Genomic DNA, 14630 nt, shown 5'->3' on the forward strand with positions numbered 1-14630 from the left:
TGAAAATGATTGAGAATGATCATAAGCAGTGTCCTACTTAACCTGATGAGGGGCACGGGATGATCTGAATTGAACTGGAAGTCAAAGCGTGACTTTAAGCAAAACGACACCAGTCATTAAATATGGTTTATTATATTCTCCATACGATAGGTGACATGACCTGAGGGTCCAAGTCGGACATTGAGACAAAAACATCCGGCGGTGAAATGGAGATCGCATGCTCCACGCAACCATGCTGGGAGTGTTGAACGTTGGTTTTTAGACTTGTTGGATTATGTGATGCCACAAAACCTAACAGGAGCTCGCGTTCAAAACGTGACCTCTCGCAAAATCGCTCCAAATGTTTATCATTTCCGTGCCGGAATGAAGCCCTAATAGGAAACCATTTTCTTCGGAGCTGTTCTGGCAGCTATCGTGCCGAGTGACGGGCGGGGCACGTCCTCGACCCCTGACCCCCCGCGCGCCCCGCACCGGTGGCGGTGACATCAGACGGACGCCGGCGGCCCGCCCGGCCGCCTGACGTCACCGGGGAGACCACCTTGAGACCTGCCACCACCTGATGCCACCGGGCCGGGGGATCCCGGCGCACGGGCTGGCGCTGGCGTTGCTCGCACAGACACCGCCGCGAAACCACCGATGATTTGACGGACGTACGGAAGGGGAACACCCGCTGGTTCATGTATATCTTGACATAGACACAATTTGTTGGGGGGGGGGGGGGGGGGGGCTGTTGAGACTGTGAGCGCCCAGCCAGTCAGACAAGAGTATTGCTACCTTTAATTTTTTCATATAGAACACATCGGGCCATAAATCAGCGCCTAGTGCGGTTTGAAGTCAATAGCTCTAACATAGGGACCGGGCCACCGCCAGCTCAATAGACACGCCGTGGGAAGTTCCACGTTCCGGGCTCGTGAGTCATTACACGTTTGTTCCTCCGTCCCGCTCAACGGCAGAGGCGTTCCCGCTAGGACGCGTCCACCGTTCCTCCGGTGCCGTCACCCCCAGTTGGCTGCCGGACCCGTGCACCGCGCCATGCCGCCGGCGCTCTGTCACAGGCGGGCGGGTGATGCACCTTCCCGGACCAGGCCGTGCCTGAGCCCGCCCCTGCCCAGCAGACCACGAGCGCCCCGCGCCGGGCCGGCGGCCGTTGTCAGGCGGCCCGCGGTGACGGCCGCCGACGAACAAGGCTGAGAATACCTTCTGGCGGTGACCTCACCAGGCGCCACCCTCTCAGGGAATCCCGCCGTGGACCAGCGATAACCCGCCGGCGGCGAGCTCAGCCAGTCTCGGCTCGCCCAGCGCCCCCTCCCCCCGCGAGTGCCGCTCCACAAGATAAGCGAACAGCCCGGGGAGTTCCCGTCTGACTCACCAGGCTCCGACGCGGGCTGTGCGCGGACGGCAGGCGGCGAGGCCAGAGGCGGACGCGTCAGGACTGCGGCGGCGGCGGGGCGGTGCAGTAGGCCAGCGGAGCCCCAGCCTCCGTCGTCAACCATCCTCGCAGCTGGGTCAGTCAGGAGGTGAGAACGGCCGACGCGCCGCCTACTCGGGGGCCAGCGTCAGGCTCAGGGGTATTCGCGGCAACCCGGACGACGCCGAGTCTGTGCTAAAGTCGTCACTCATACCCCTTTCTCCATTGTCAGACGATCAGAGTTTTCTGCTTTGATCTTCTTCGTCAATCGAATCTTTGCCTGACGCGCACAATCTCTTTTCGCGACTCGATCGAAGCGAGACAGAAGTGACGCAATATGTTCCATTATAACGAAGTCTGTTCGCGTGCCCAAGATCAACCCCTGCTGATAGAACGGTGTCTTATACGTTACGAACAACATAATTTACAGTTTCCGTTGTTAGAAGCACGGGTGGTATCTGCTAACAAAAATCTTAGTGTCCGAGTACATGCATGTGTGCATCATTAGTGCATGCACAGCTATTGTCACGGCAGTTACAAAGATGTAAACAAAGAAGTGTCGCACTGCGAACACATCCGGCAAATATTCCATATCATACCACGTAGAATCTTAAGTTCCTTATGCGCTGGTAATGCGCCCGCAAGTCAAGATCCTGAGCCCTGGCAACAGCCCCGTGTCTTGAGCGTGAGCCCGTGTTTCTGGTGCCTGCTTGGAACGCGGCATGGGCCCGAGTCGTGTCCCTCCATTGTCGCGGCCTATGAGGCTCACTGCGCGTGCGAGCTTCTGGATATTGAGCCTGAGTCATAGGCCAAGTCCGAGTCGTAAGATCGTGCTCCGGGCGCATCAGCTCCATACAGTGTAACACGGAACAAGAGCTATCAGCCCATCAGCCGTGACATCCCTATCAGTCCTATCAGGCCCGATGAGCGTGACGACGGCCAATACTATTAAGGACATAGATCATAACGGTGAGTCACCTTCCGCTTGCTCAAGCTGTCTTGTTTTTCTAACCTAGCGTCACCTGGCGTCTTCCATCGAGCTGTAGGAATACGCTGATTACCTTACGACGTTTTAATGGTAGATGAGAAACAAAATGCAGCAACGAAAGTGTGTGAAGTTACGAATAATTCCTCTCTGGTATTTCGCGAACTCGATGTAGCTTATCTGCGTTCATCTTACTTTGAGCTGACCAGTACTATCGTCAGCCATATTGCTCAGTGCTCGGCACTTACTGCAGCGCCAAAGCTGGCCGTCACCGTGTTCGAGGGACGCTTACACCCGCTGACTGTGTCCCACGGGTCTCATCTTGTTCGACTTTCATGAAACTGCACGCGCAGGCGGTTGCGACTTAACAGATACTCCAGGTGATGCTGGGTTAGTGACGTGTGTCATCCACAGAGATTCAGGTTTTCATACGCATTGGCGTTGGGCAGCTTTTAAGGGGAGTATTCCACATGTGTATGGGGGTTTGGACTGAAATAGCCTCCTTGGAGGTCATTCGGTACGGTTCAAAGCTCAGCCCTTCGTAAGACCCCAAACCCTCTAGTTTACAAGCTACACGCCTGCAAAGATGTGCGTACTTTGTCGGGGAGACAATTTCAAGTTCACCCAGGCATCCATGACGCCATAATAATACCACTGAAATCCCGCTATTTCATCAGCCACGCAGAAATGAAGGGAAACAAAAATTGTCGAGTCGTTCATAACTGGCGTTTGCACGCACGATTTCCAGATAAAACGGCCGTCAATTGGATCTTAATAAACTTTTGCAAGGTAATATGGCGTAATAAAACAATGACGGGTTGAGTGGCTTATTACCTAAACAGAGAGGAATTTTGTTGTGTATAGTAGTTTTTCCGCATAAACGTATACCAATAGATAAAAGTGAGCTTATTTCACCATATGGGATGTTTGTTTCAATGTCATTAGATGAGGAACATTCCCGGTAAGGGGGTATCCCACATTTGGGGCATATTTCGAAAACATACCCTGGTGAAATCTCAGTATTAGTTACGTTTAATGATAGCTCTGGGTAGTGCCACTGCAGTACGGTCAAGACATAATAAACATATCAATTATAATTATTTACGGGTCTTAAAGGGAATGTTCCACATTCGAAGATATTGAGTTAGGTATCAGATATGATGGGAAATGCTTCCTTGTAACTATTGGTAAGCTTTCAAAGTTCCAAAACGACGCTAAGTAGCAAAATTTCAAAGTTTATAAAAATGAGCCTCATTACGTCACTGTATGATGGCGTCATGAAGTGGGTTTGTGACGACAGCAAAACCTGGCAGCATGTGGCAGCCAGACCTAAAGAATGCCTCGAAACACACGAAAGTTGATGCCAACCGGCCATTCTCGTCGCGGGGGCTGTGTCGAGGGGGCGAATTTGTGGATGGGTTATTTGTGGATTTTGTTTTGTCTTGAGGCTGGCCGTAAGAAAAGCTTTCGTGGACTGTTTGGCATGCGCAACGTAGCAATCGCCAGCTTTTATAGCAGATTATTAATATCAAAGCACGATATGCTGTGCTGCTGCTGTTGTTGATTTTGTCAATACTTTATCGTTGACCCATCGTTGCGCGCAGTGCTGTAGTCCTGACATTGACATCATGTGATGCGTATATTAGTCACTTTCTTTATTGTTTGTTGCTGGGAATGGGGTGTCGCGCCAAAATTAATAGATTTGTAACATGGTCTTAATTGCTTGTAACTGGAAATGTGGTGTCATGCGAAAATTAATAAATTTGTAACGTTACCATGCATTGATTGTCAAAGCATTGCCATTGCTATGGTGAAGATGGTAAGGTTGAGCTACCAAGAATGTTTTTTTTGTGCTTAGGATTGTTCATGCAATTAATAGTTAACCCTGATATAACCATTGTGGTGCAACGACATTCTCGCCGGAGACAGTCCTTTGACATTTTTTAATAAATTTTTACCAGTCATTCATAAATTATAAGATGCTACCTCATAGACTTGATAAAGAGTACTCAACCAATGTGGTACATTGTGTAATGGCACTGCTCAATAGCTTCATTTTGCACTAACTCGGTGCTGTTCTGTGGCGTGACATAATGAACAACGATATGGTTTTCCGAATGCAATCCATGCCGCTTTCATAAAAATTTCCAGCATGAAAAGATGTGTCAAGCATGCACTCTTGCATTGACTGCCCGTCTGACATATCACTGATCAAAAACACATGATACAATAAACAGATCACTTTCAGCAAAGCAGACAACCGATAAGTGGCATCACTTGCTCAGCCTGCTTCGGAAATCCAGAAAACGCAGGTGAGAAATATGCAAACACATCTTTCACTTCCATGGTCATGTAACATGCTGCAGCCATAAGGCTGTTTTTCTAAAAAAAAATAACAGGAAAATTTTACATGTGGCAAAATGACACTGCAAACATGCTGACCTTTCACAAGGCTGGAGACATGACAAGTGCATGTAGTTATGGCTGGATGGGCAGAATGCAGGGAAGTGATGAAGCTGCCAGTGCGCACCAGGCTCATGATAAACATATTATTAAGTGCTGTCCAAGACACCAACAGCAATACTTTTCCACCTTTCTCAGCACCCAGCATCCCACGCAAGTTGCAGTGACCATGACATTGATTACTCAGGAGCAATGCTCGCCTGCATGCAAGATTCGTGAAGACTGTGCGATGCGCATCAGTTACAATAAGACAATATTTTCAGAATTCTTTAGGGAAAGACAATTTTGCAAAGCCATATAACGTGAGCCTATTCTGAGCGTGTCCATTAATGAGATACACACACCAGCCCCTACTGCCAAAATGAATTTCTGGCATAATGACAAGCAATGGATTAATTACATGCCGTAATACCTCAATAGGTCCACAATGTTGGCAAGATCATAATGAAGCACCAGTACCAGCACTTGCCTTTGTACAACCCTGCAATAAAAATGATAGTGTTTCTCTCAGTTTGCCAGCATTCCTTTGTCATCTTCAAACACAAACAAAAAGAAAGAGGCAGGCATCAATATCAATAGGCATCAACATATCAGGCATCAATACACCACATTTTATTGAGAGTCAGTAGACTGAAGAATACCAAAACAATGTTCTCTCTCAGCACGCAAACCTCGCACGCACACTCCCCATCACATCAATACCAATACAAGCCACTGGCACACGCCACCAGTGATCACACGTATTTCGAGCCCCCGATTCACACTCTTTTGTCAAATAAGTGTGGTCTCACATTTACACGGCTCGCGGGACTATCAAATTGCTGGTTTTCTCACAATTTCCGCACAAACCTTCAGTCACGACACCCGACTTCACCGCAACCTCCCTTCGAAACAAGGTCCCAACGGGGGTTCATGTTGATGCGGCTCAAGAGGTTCTTGTTAATCACAATATTTTACTCAAGATTGAAATTTGTCGTAGCACATGTGTGAAATATATATATATATATATATATATATATATATATATATATATATATATATATACATATATTTGCTGTAATGTTTCCCTAATTTCATAATGCCTTGCTAACCCATGAACCGTGCAAGGTTCTGTCCTCCGGTACACAAGGCGCCAACCGAGCTGTTTGTAAAAGATACGTTAGTAGAGGAAGAAAAAAACATATGCCAGCAGGAGAAAAGACGGGTTTGCCGTCGCATCTTCTTTTTCATAACTTTGGGAGAGTGACCATTTTTGGGGTGCCGCACGTTTTTGCAGACAGTGACGTTTTTTTATAATACTGACCTGTGACCTAGAAATAGAGAAAAATGACCCGTTCACGACGAGTGTGGCACAAACCGAAATTGCTCACGCTTGTGTTCGCGACACGCATTCAGCGGTAAAATCTTACGGACTCCCAATCATCTTCCGCGGACTGTACCACATGTGCAGCATCATCGCCTTTGCTAATGGATCAGCGGCCATGCTGTTCTGACCATAAACAAAAAACAACCTATAATATCGCGGGGATCTAATGACGTTTCTATGGCGTCACGAATCAGAAGGCGACTTTGAAGTTGGCTATAAAGAAGCCTTTTCGTACTTTGAGGGCATGTAACTCAGGAACCAGAGCGTTTTGGGTCTTTAAAAGGGCATATCCGTGAACTGCACCAAAATGCCGTCAAGATGGCTATCTCGGTTTAAAACGCCAAAAAATGTGGAACATTCCCTTTGATAACGCTGTCCACGCTTCGCAATAGCGCTGCGCTTCTTCCTCACGGTGACGGCTATTGTCGTCATGACAACCACCGTGCAATCCTCTGGTGGTATGAATAATAGAACGTTTGTAATTGGCCCAGCGGGCTAGGTCCTGTTACCGGAAATTTGGTTGGTTGAAGTTTGAACCAGTGCGTCGCATGGTTCATGCGACACTCCCATTCCCAAGCCAAAATGCGCCTCGGAAAGATCCACTATGTTAAACGCCACAATGGAGAAATGAAAACCACGGGATTACGTTCCGTTGAATTCGAGGGAAAAAGATTCATGTCCGCACATATTTTTATCTAAACAGAGTACATCAAGCTTCCATAATATGTATCACAAATATTTTTACAAATTAGAGCATTCCAAATATTATAGAACATACACATTGCAAAAAGACAAATGAAATGTTTTCCTCTCCTAGTTCTGAGCATGGACTCGAACGGGATTTCTCCGCGGGGCCGGCTACTTCAAATAAAAATACCCAACTAGTTAGAGGGATTTGGAGAAAACTGGTATTGCTCTTCAAAGTCCACGTGTTAGATATAACCGTAATTGAAAACACAAGAAGGTGCGATACATTCTTTAAATTTGTCAATTTTTTATCCGAAGGCTTCAGATTTTCATTGCCAAATGCCGAGAACCGAACCTTACAGCTCTGGTTCAAACCGTTACCATTTTTGCCAATGAGAACAAATTGCTTACAACATTTGATAGGCTATTTAAAAAAAACAATTCATTCGATATTTGATGATATATATGCAGATTCATGTCTTTATTTCGCACGACAGTACGTGACCAGCTGCACACCAGGATGAATATCTGTGCCAATACAATGGCACGATTTTGTCTCCATCCAACTGCTTGGGCCCCGAGTCGCCACGGCTCCGGGCTGACGAATGCCCCTTCACACCTCTGAATATTTGCCGCGCATCTGATAGACGCCATGATACGTGGGGGAATCGGCCAACGCGACCGTCACGCCCGATGGCGCATAACCAGCCGCATACATAAACGGTTGTTACCGTCAGTGTGCAGTGGCATGCCATTGTCTCGACCGAATCGTGTTTATCCTTTCAGCTACTACCCTCAGTTGCCAGATGCTCAGTGAATGCTACATCCGAATAGCAACTACCTGATTGCCAGATTTAGACGCCAACGCGCCCGCATTTGATTGCTTCCTGCGAGATTGATCGCCTCCCGGTCGATTACTGGCGCCGCTAAGTCTGCCAGTGTTTAGATATCTGGATGATTTGCAGACGGTACATGCACATACACAGTGCAATTAGTTCCTAATCGTTGCCTGTTCAGGCTGTCGGACCTGACACCTGAAACCGCTCCAAAACCGTCAGCTTACACTGCTTGTGCACGAGCGCAAACAGCGCCGTGCAGAACAATAGTGCCTGGCATCAGGCTGGCCTGGACCAAAGCCGAATTGTATGTACGCGGCCAGCTAACATTGGCATTGAGCCTCGGCTGCACACGTGCATGCCTGGCCCACACACGGATTGGTGAACAACACCGAGAGCATGCTATCAGGTCTTGTTATTCGTGTTCGCTGCAGAGGGCGGCCTCGTACGCCAACGCAGAGCTGAGTGCAGATATTGTTCAGTCTTCCCTTTTTCAGAGGGACGCAGATATGGCGGGAGCGAAGCATATACTGGCCACGGGCAAGGATGGAACATTCTGCTTGAATCACAAAAACCTGGAGTCCATTCTTTTCCCCGATGACGTCTTGGACAAGCCCGTCGTGGTGATCTCAGTAGCTGGTGCCTTCCGAAAGGGCAAGTCGTTTCTACTGGACATGATGCTTCGGTATCTTGAGGCTCCGGACAAGACCAACTGGATCGATGAAAAGCGATGCCGGGGTTCGGGGTTTCCCTGGCAGGGTGGCTACAGACGTCACACGACCGGAATTTTGATGTGGTCGAAACCAATCCCCGTCACTCTACCATCGGGGGAAGAGGCTGTGGTCCTACTGATGGACACACAAGGAACATTCGACAACCAGTCGACTGTCCACGAATCAGCTACCGTGTTTGCACTCAGCACGTTGCTGAGCTCTCTGCAAATCTTCAACTTGATGGGCAACGTGCAGAACGATGATCTGGAGCATCTGCAATTGTTCACCGAGTATGGCCGCCTAGCCATGGAAGACAGTGACACCAAACCCTTCCAGAAGCTACTCTTCCTGGTCCGCGACTGGCAATTCATCGATGACCTTGCTCTCGGAGCTAGAGGAGGGGATGAACTTGTGCGAGAATGGCTCCGGAACAAAAGCGGTAAGGCAGAGCTAGAGAGGGTCCGAAAGCACATCAGTGACTGTTTCACCGAGATCACTGGATTCCTTCTACCACATCCCGGCCAGACGGTCGCGAGCAGTGCCAAATTTGACGGGTGTGCCAACGACATGGACCCAAAATTCGCCGACGGACTCAAAGAGCTGATGCCGATGCTTCTGTCACCAGAGAGGCTGACCATCAAGACCATTGCTGGCAATACCGTGAAGGCGAGAGATCTTGTGAACTACATGGAAATGTACGTCAGCTTGTTCAAAAGCGGCAAGATCCCAAAGCCAAAGAACATCCTTCAGGTGACGGCAGAGGCTAACAACATGGCAGCAGTTCAAGAGGCGAAGTCACAGTACATCAAGGACATGCAAAGTCTGCTGGGTGCCGACGGACCTTCCCTGGACGAAAATGAGCTGTTCAAACACCACAACGAAGCAGCGCGGAAGGCTGAAAAGGCCTTCAAGAGCCACAAGAAAATGGGGGACTGGAAAGTGTCGGAAGAGTATCACACGAGGCTGGTGCTGGAAATGGAAGAGTGGTTTGGGTACGTGGAGCAGGCAAACAAAATGAAACGTGAAACAGAGATGCTAAACGCGGAAAAACACAATGCGGTCCTGGTGGACACCTGCAAGCAGACATACACTCAGGAAATGCAAGAAGTTGCCGGCGAAGAGGTAGCCCACGTTCCTTCCCAACAGCTGGAAAATGCACACATCGAGGCCAAGCAAAAGGCCATGAGCCAGTATGATGCAGAGAAAGTTGAACTTGGCAATGCTGCCACGGAAAGCCGCTTCAGGCTGGTTGAAGTCATCGATGCGGAGCTGAGACAAATGGTGTTCCACAACAATGTTAAGAAGGATGCCAGTAACCAAAGATTTGCTCGGACCAACATGGACGCAGTACGGCAGTCGAAGGAGTGTTATCAATCCATGATGAACACTCTGACGCTCAACGAAGTCCTGTCTGACGAAAGGCTGAGGGAAGGGCATCAGCAGGCTCTAACCGCAGCTTTAGACATGTTCGAGACGCTCAAAGCGGGTGATGAGGACATGTGCGCCGGCTACTTCGAAACCTTGAAATGCGATTTAGACCGCGATTTAAGCGGCTATGTGCGTGCAAATGTGCATAAAACACAGATGGCGGCCATCAACGCGCGGGTGGTGGCGCTTCAAAACCAGGTGCTGCAATCCCAGAGAACGAACACACGGAAATGTAACATACTGTAAGCAGGATTCTCGTGCTGGATGCTTGGAAAGCGCACAAAGAAGTGGGAGTAAAAGGCGGCCGCCTACAACCACAGAAATTGCGTCGCATGACGCACAGTTGACAAGAAGTTAGACCACTGTTAAATGATCCGCCGTTGTCGTGTTTGTCTTGAATGCTTTGGCGCTAGTCGTATTAGCCAAAGGCTTGGCTGACACGCACGCGTCGTCCGCTACTCTCCGTGTATCGACAGATGTGTGCCTTCGGACCAGGAGGTACTTGTGAGGGGTGTTTACAACAGATATTGTTACCCACTCGTGGCAGGGTGTGCGGGAAGTGGATATGCTTTTTACGTGGATGTGTACAATAAACAGTACGTACCGCATACTGTAATTAGTATCATCTGGACAGAAAGAGTCAGTCAGCGTGTTAAGTATGATTTTAGTCAGTTTGTTACCGAATGTCTGCAGTCTGAGCAATTCTAAAATGCTGTTCCGTGATTTCTGCTCAAACTGTAAATGGCTGGTCGACGTAACTCAACAAATACATACATGTTTAAATGCATGCGATGCGACTTTGCATGCATGCGACTTTGTTAATACCGTGAGAAATTACAAGTTGTTGGTACCACCAGGCCCCAGAGCGCGCGATCACCGAATTTCAAAGGAATTTATGTATACATCAGCAAATGCATCAGTGCATGGATTGATGCATGCGTTTACCGGTGCCAGCCGGTGAGCATGTCCGCCGACGCCGGACGCATCACAGCGTCTGTAGGCTAGTACGCAACATTCCTCTCTGCGTGAGGCAGAAGGCTGGGGGACGCCAGGTCGAGTCCGTGGATGGCTGCTTCGCCTTGGCGTCTCTGACGGGGCCGTATCGGACAAACGAGCTCTGCCGGAGCCGTGCGGCCCTGCTTCCCTGGCGTCTCTGACGGGGCCGCATCGGACAGACGAGCTCTGCCGGAGCCGTCCGGCCCTGCTCCCCTGGCGTCTCTGACGGGGCCGCATCGGACAGACGAGCTCTGCCGGAGCCGTGCGGCCCTGCTCCCCTGGCGTCTCTGACGGGGCCGCATCGGACAGACGAGCTCTGCCGAAGCCGTCCGGCCCTGCTCCCCTGGCGTCTCTGACGGCCCGCATCGGACAGACGAGCTCTGCCGGAGCCGTCCGGCCCTGCTTCCCTGGCCGATAATCTGGTGGAAGTCTCTGGTTTGTCGGCAGCCCCTCACCTGCTTCCCTGACAGGTAATCTAGTGGAAGTCTCTGGTTTGTCGGCAGCCCCTCAGCAGGGCCTGAGCCGTCCGGCCCTGCTTCCCTGGCAGATAATCTGGTGGAAATCTCTGGTTTGTCGGCAGCCCTCGGCAGGGCCGGAGCCGTCCGGCCCTGCTCCCCTGGCAGATAATCTGGTGGAAGTCTCTGGTTTGTCGGCAGCCCCTCGGCAGGGCCGGAGCCGTCCGGCCCCGCTCCCCTGGCAGATAATCTGGTGGAAGTCTCTGGTTTGTCGGCAGCCCCTCACCTGCTTCCCTGGCAGATAATCTGGTGGAAGTCTCTGGCTCGTCGGCAGCCCTCAGTGGTTGACGCTCTTGCCAGTCGGACCGCGTTCCATGGTTTGCTATCGGACATCTGGAATGTGGTGACCCCAGCCTTCTTGCCGACACGAACAGGCTGCGAGAGGGGCGGGCCCTCTTTGGCTGATGTCCTGGGATCTTAAAGCATGCGAGTCGGGGATGTCTGGACCGCCTGTTCCCACCCGGCCGTCGTAAGACGCCTTGTTAACCGCCTGTCGCCTCGTGGGTCTTATCGTCAGATCCCTATCGACTGGGGCGGCCGTCGAAGGCGGCCGCCCTATCGGGAAGGCGAGTCTCATTCGGTGCCCGTGGAACAGCTCAGAGCTGGACTCGCCCTTTGTGGAGCAGCTCAGAGCGCGACTCGCCCTTTGTGGAGCAGCTCAGATCGCGACTCGCCCTTTGTGGAGCAACTCAGAGCGCGACTCGCCCCTTGTGGAGCAGCTCAGAGCGCGGCTCGTCCTTTGTAGAGCAACTCAGAGCGCGACTCGACCCTTGTGGAGCAGCTCAGATCGCGACTCGCCCTTTGTGGAGCAGCTCAGAGTGCGACTCGCCCTTTGTGGAGGGTGAACTGTCCCCATATTCGAACCTGGCTTCCGAAGTTTGCCTCAGCCCACATGCCCTGGATTATCCACATCTTGAACGCCTTGTTAAGCGTTCCACCGCAGCTTCCAAAAGGCCAGTAAAAATCCGACTTCTTGTGGTAGGTGCCGCAGTGCTTGAAATAGGCTTCCAACCACCAACTGAGAAACTATCGTCCGGGTCAGATCCCAGTTCGTGTAGGTCTTCGTGGGTCCAGAGGGCGCTGATGAGCTTGGTGATATCTGTGGACTCGACGATGGGAGTCGGGGCACCCTCCGCTCGACGGTAGGAGTCTGGGCAGCCTCCACATGGCGATAAGAGCTGGTGCAGACTCCATTCGACAGTAAGAGTCGGAGCAGACCCCACTTGACGATGGGAGTCGGGGCAGCCTCAACTCGACGGTAGGAGTCTGGGCAGCCTCCACTCGACGGTAAGAGTCGGAGCAGACTCCACTTAACGGTAGGAATCGGGGCAGCCTCCACCCGTTGGTAGGAGTCATGGTAGCCTCTGCCCACATGCAATGGTAGTCCACCATGCAGGCTGCAATTCGAGCAACTGGGGGAGCGGCGTCGATGAGGCCGACCACGTCGACCCGGAGTTTCGACCATGGCCGCTCTGGCAGTGGCACGAGCTGCAATGATACGGGACGAGCATGACCACTCGGCACCTTGTCGCTGATTTGGCAGAGGTCACCATGACGGACGGGCTTCTCCACGTCCCTGTCAGTCCCTGGCTAAGCTCCGTACGACTCGCTTGGTAGGCCCCATGTCGTCGCTTGCGCTGTGAACGAGTTGAAGGCAGCGACTTCTCACCTGGCGGGGAGTGTTCGCTTGCTGAAGAGCACAGAGACGACATCGCTGGCAGGCATGGTGACTCGTGTCGGATTTTATGAAAAGTTGGACCGCTTCTAGGGAGCACGCGTCCGAACCTCACCGAAATAGTGCGCGTCACATTCGTAACCGTCACGAGAGCACCACGCCGGCGAGGAGCGAAGCGTCTTGAGAACCGCCACGCCAAATTTGCCATGGCGTGGGCCTTTGAGAACGAAGGGAGGGACACATGACCGTAAGTAGCTTAATACCGCCAATTTAGTTTTGGGAGTTTGACTTGAGTGTTGTACTTGAGACCTACCTAAGAACTGTCATGGCGCCCATTTATGCATTTGCTCCAAAAACTCCCGATCAACATATCTTAAAACGTTGCAAAAATCACTCCTTGTCACACCTTTCATGCAGGGCTCTATGACATGTTAAGAAAATACTTTAAGCACATGAAGAAGTGACAGTTTCTAGAGGATTTCGGATTCAGGAAAACAGATCTCTCAAAATGAGTGATGTGCCTCATTTTGTTTGTGCAGGGTAGCTCCAGAAAGAGAAAATTGAAGGATTTGTGATGGTAGTTTTAATGTAGAATGTCTGCACGGCTGCCTGCGCGCAGCTGTTGGTATTGGTGGTGCATTACGCTGCTGAATGCTGGGTCGGTCCGGTCCGGTTCAGTCCGGTCCGGTCCGGACCGGTCCGGGTCGTCGGCTCGGGTCACCCTGCCCGGGGTGTCGCGCCGGGCGCGGCCCTATATGGCGTGCGGCGATTGGTTCGCGACCACGTGACCCCTGTCGGGTCGCCGGGGCGCGGGGAGCGGGACTGTTGGAGCGCAACAGGGCGAGTGCAGAGGTTCTCGAGATGGCAGCGGCCAGCGGAGAGGAGGCTTGATGAATACACAAATTAAACGCATCTCCAGCCATGCTATCAGACAACCTCGGCCAGGCTTGCATTAACTTGCTTTCAATGATTTGCGTTTCTACTGGTTCGATGTTTCCAGTAATATTAAACTATGACGTTGTGAACTTTAGCATTCAAACCTTGACATTTTAGGCAATGACGTGACTCCTTTCGGTACAGCTGCTTCACTACACGTCATTTGTTTTCTTCGGTGGTGCAGAAGAAGGAACGGTGTGCGCGTGCGCGCGCATGCAGACGGGCACGCGCACGCGCACGCATGCAGTTGACACGTCTACGTTAATTCACAAGCCTGGCGTATTTTTGCTGACATGATACGACTGCTTATGGATTTTACGTGACCCAGGTATAAAAATGTCTGAACATACTCGCATGTCACGGACCATACAGGCAGGGCCGGCTGTAGGGAGGGGAAAATTGCCAAACATGAACATGAAAATTGACAAAATTGGGAAACATGAGCCTCAGACAGGCTCTTGTCGGGAAACATGCTTGGGTATACACTGTGTAACTCCTTTTAGCGGTACAAGAAAATAAATTTTAATATTCAGATTCACCAATGAATGTATTTGAGATCGAACTGACGACCCATATCATGCAGAATTCCATCGAGTACCCTTAGGAGTGGTTTTGTAGCAAA

General features: G+C 50.8%; 1 protein-coding gene across 2 annotated transcripts; it reads left to right on the forward strand.

Moving 5' to 3' along the window:
• The first annotated feature begins 1431 nt into the window (after window positions 1-1431).
• LOC119093250 (atlastin-1) lies at window positions 1432-10913 on the forward strand. Of its 2 annotated transcripts, none has more exons than XM_037216170.1 (2): window positions 1432-1517; window positions 8243-10913. In XM_037216170.1, exon 2 carries the CDS (start codon window positions 8255-8257, stop codon window positions 10130-10132), a length of 1878 nt encoding a protein of 625 aa, XP_037072065.1. In that variant the 5' UTR covers window positions 1432-1517; window positions 8243-8254; the 3' UTR covers window positions 10133-10913. The 2 variants fall into 2 exon arrangements, with proteins under 2 accessions (XP_037072065.1, XP_037072066.1); XM_037216171.1 differs by having other exon boundaries at window positions 1436-1517; window positions 8253-10913.
• The last annotated feature ends 3717 nt before the right edge of the window (window positions 10914-14630 follow it).

The sequence above is a fragment of the Pollicipes pollicipes genome, unplaced genomic scaffold, assembly GCF_011947565.3.
Source record: "Pollicipes pollicipes isolate AB1234 unplaced genomic scaffold, Ppol_2.1 Scaffold_4002;HRSCAF=4701_pilon_pilon_pilon, whole genome shotgun sequence".
NCBI lineage: Eukaryota > Metazoa > Arthropoda > Thecostraca > Pollicipedomorpha > Pollicipedidae > Pollicipes > Pollicipes pollicipes.

Bases quoted from the DNA above. Each gene is read 5' to 3' on its own strand.
- LOC119093250 (XM_037216170.1), top strand. From the start codon at position 8,255: ATGGCGGGAGCGAAGCATATACTGGCCACGGGCAAGGATGGAACATTC.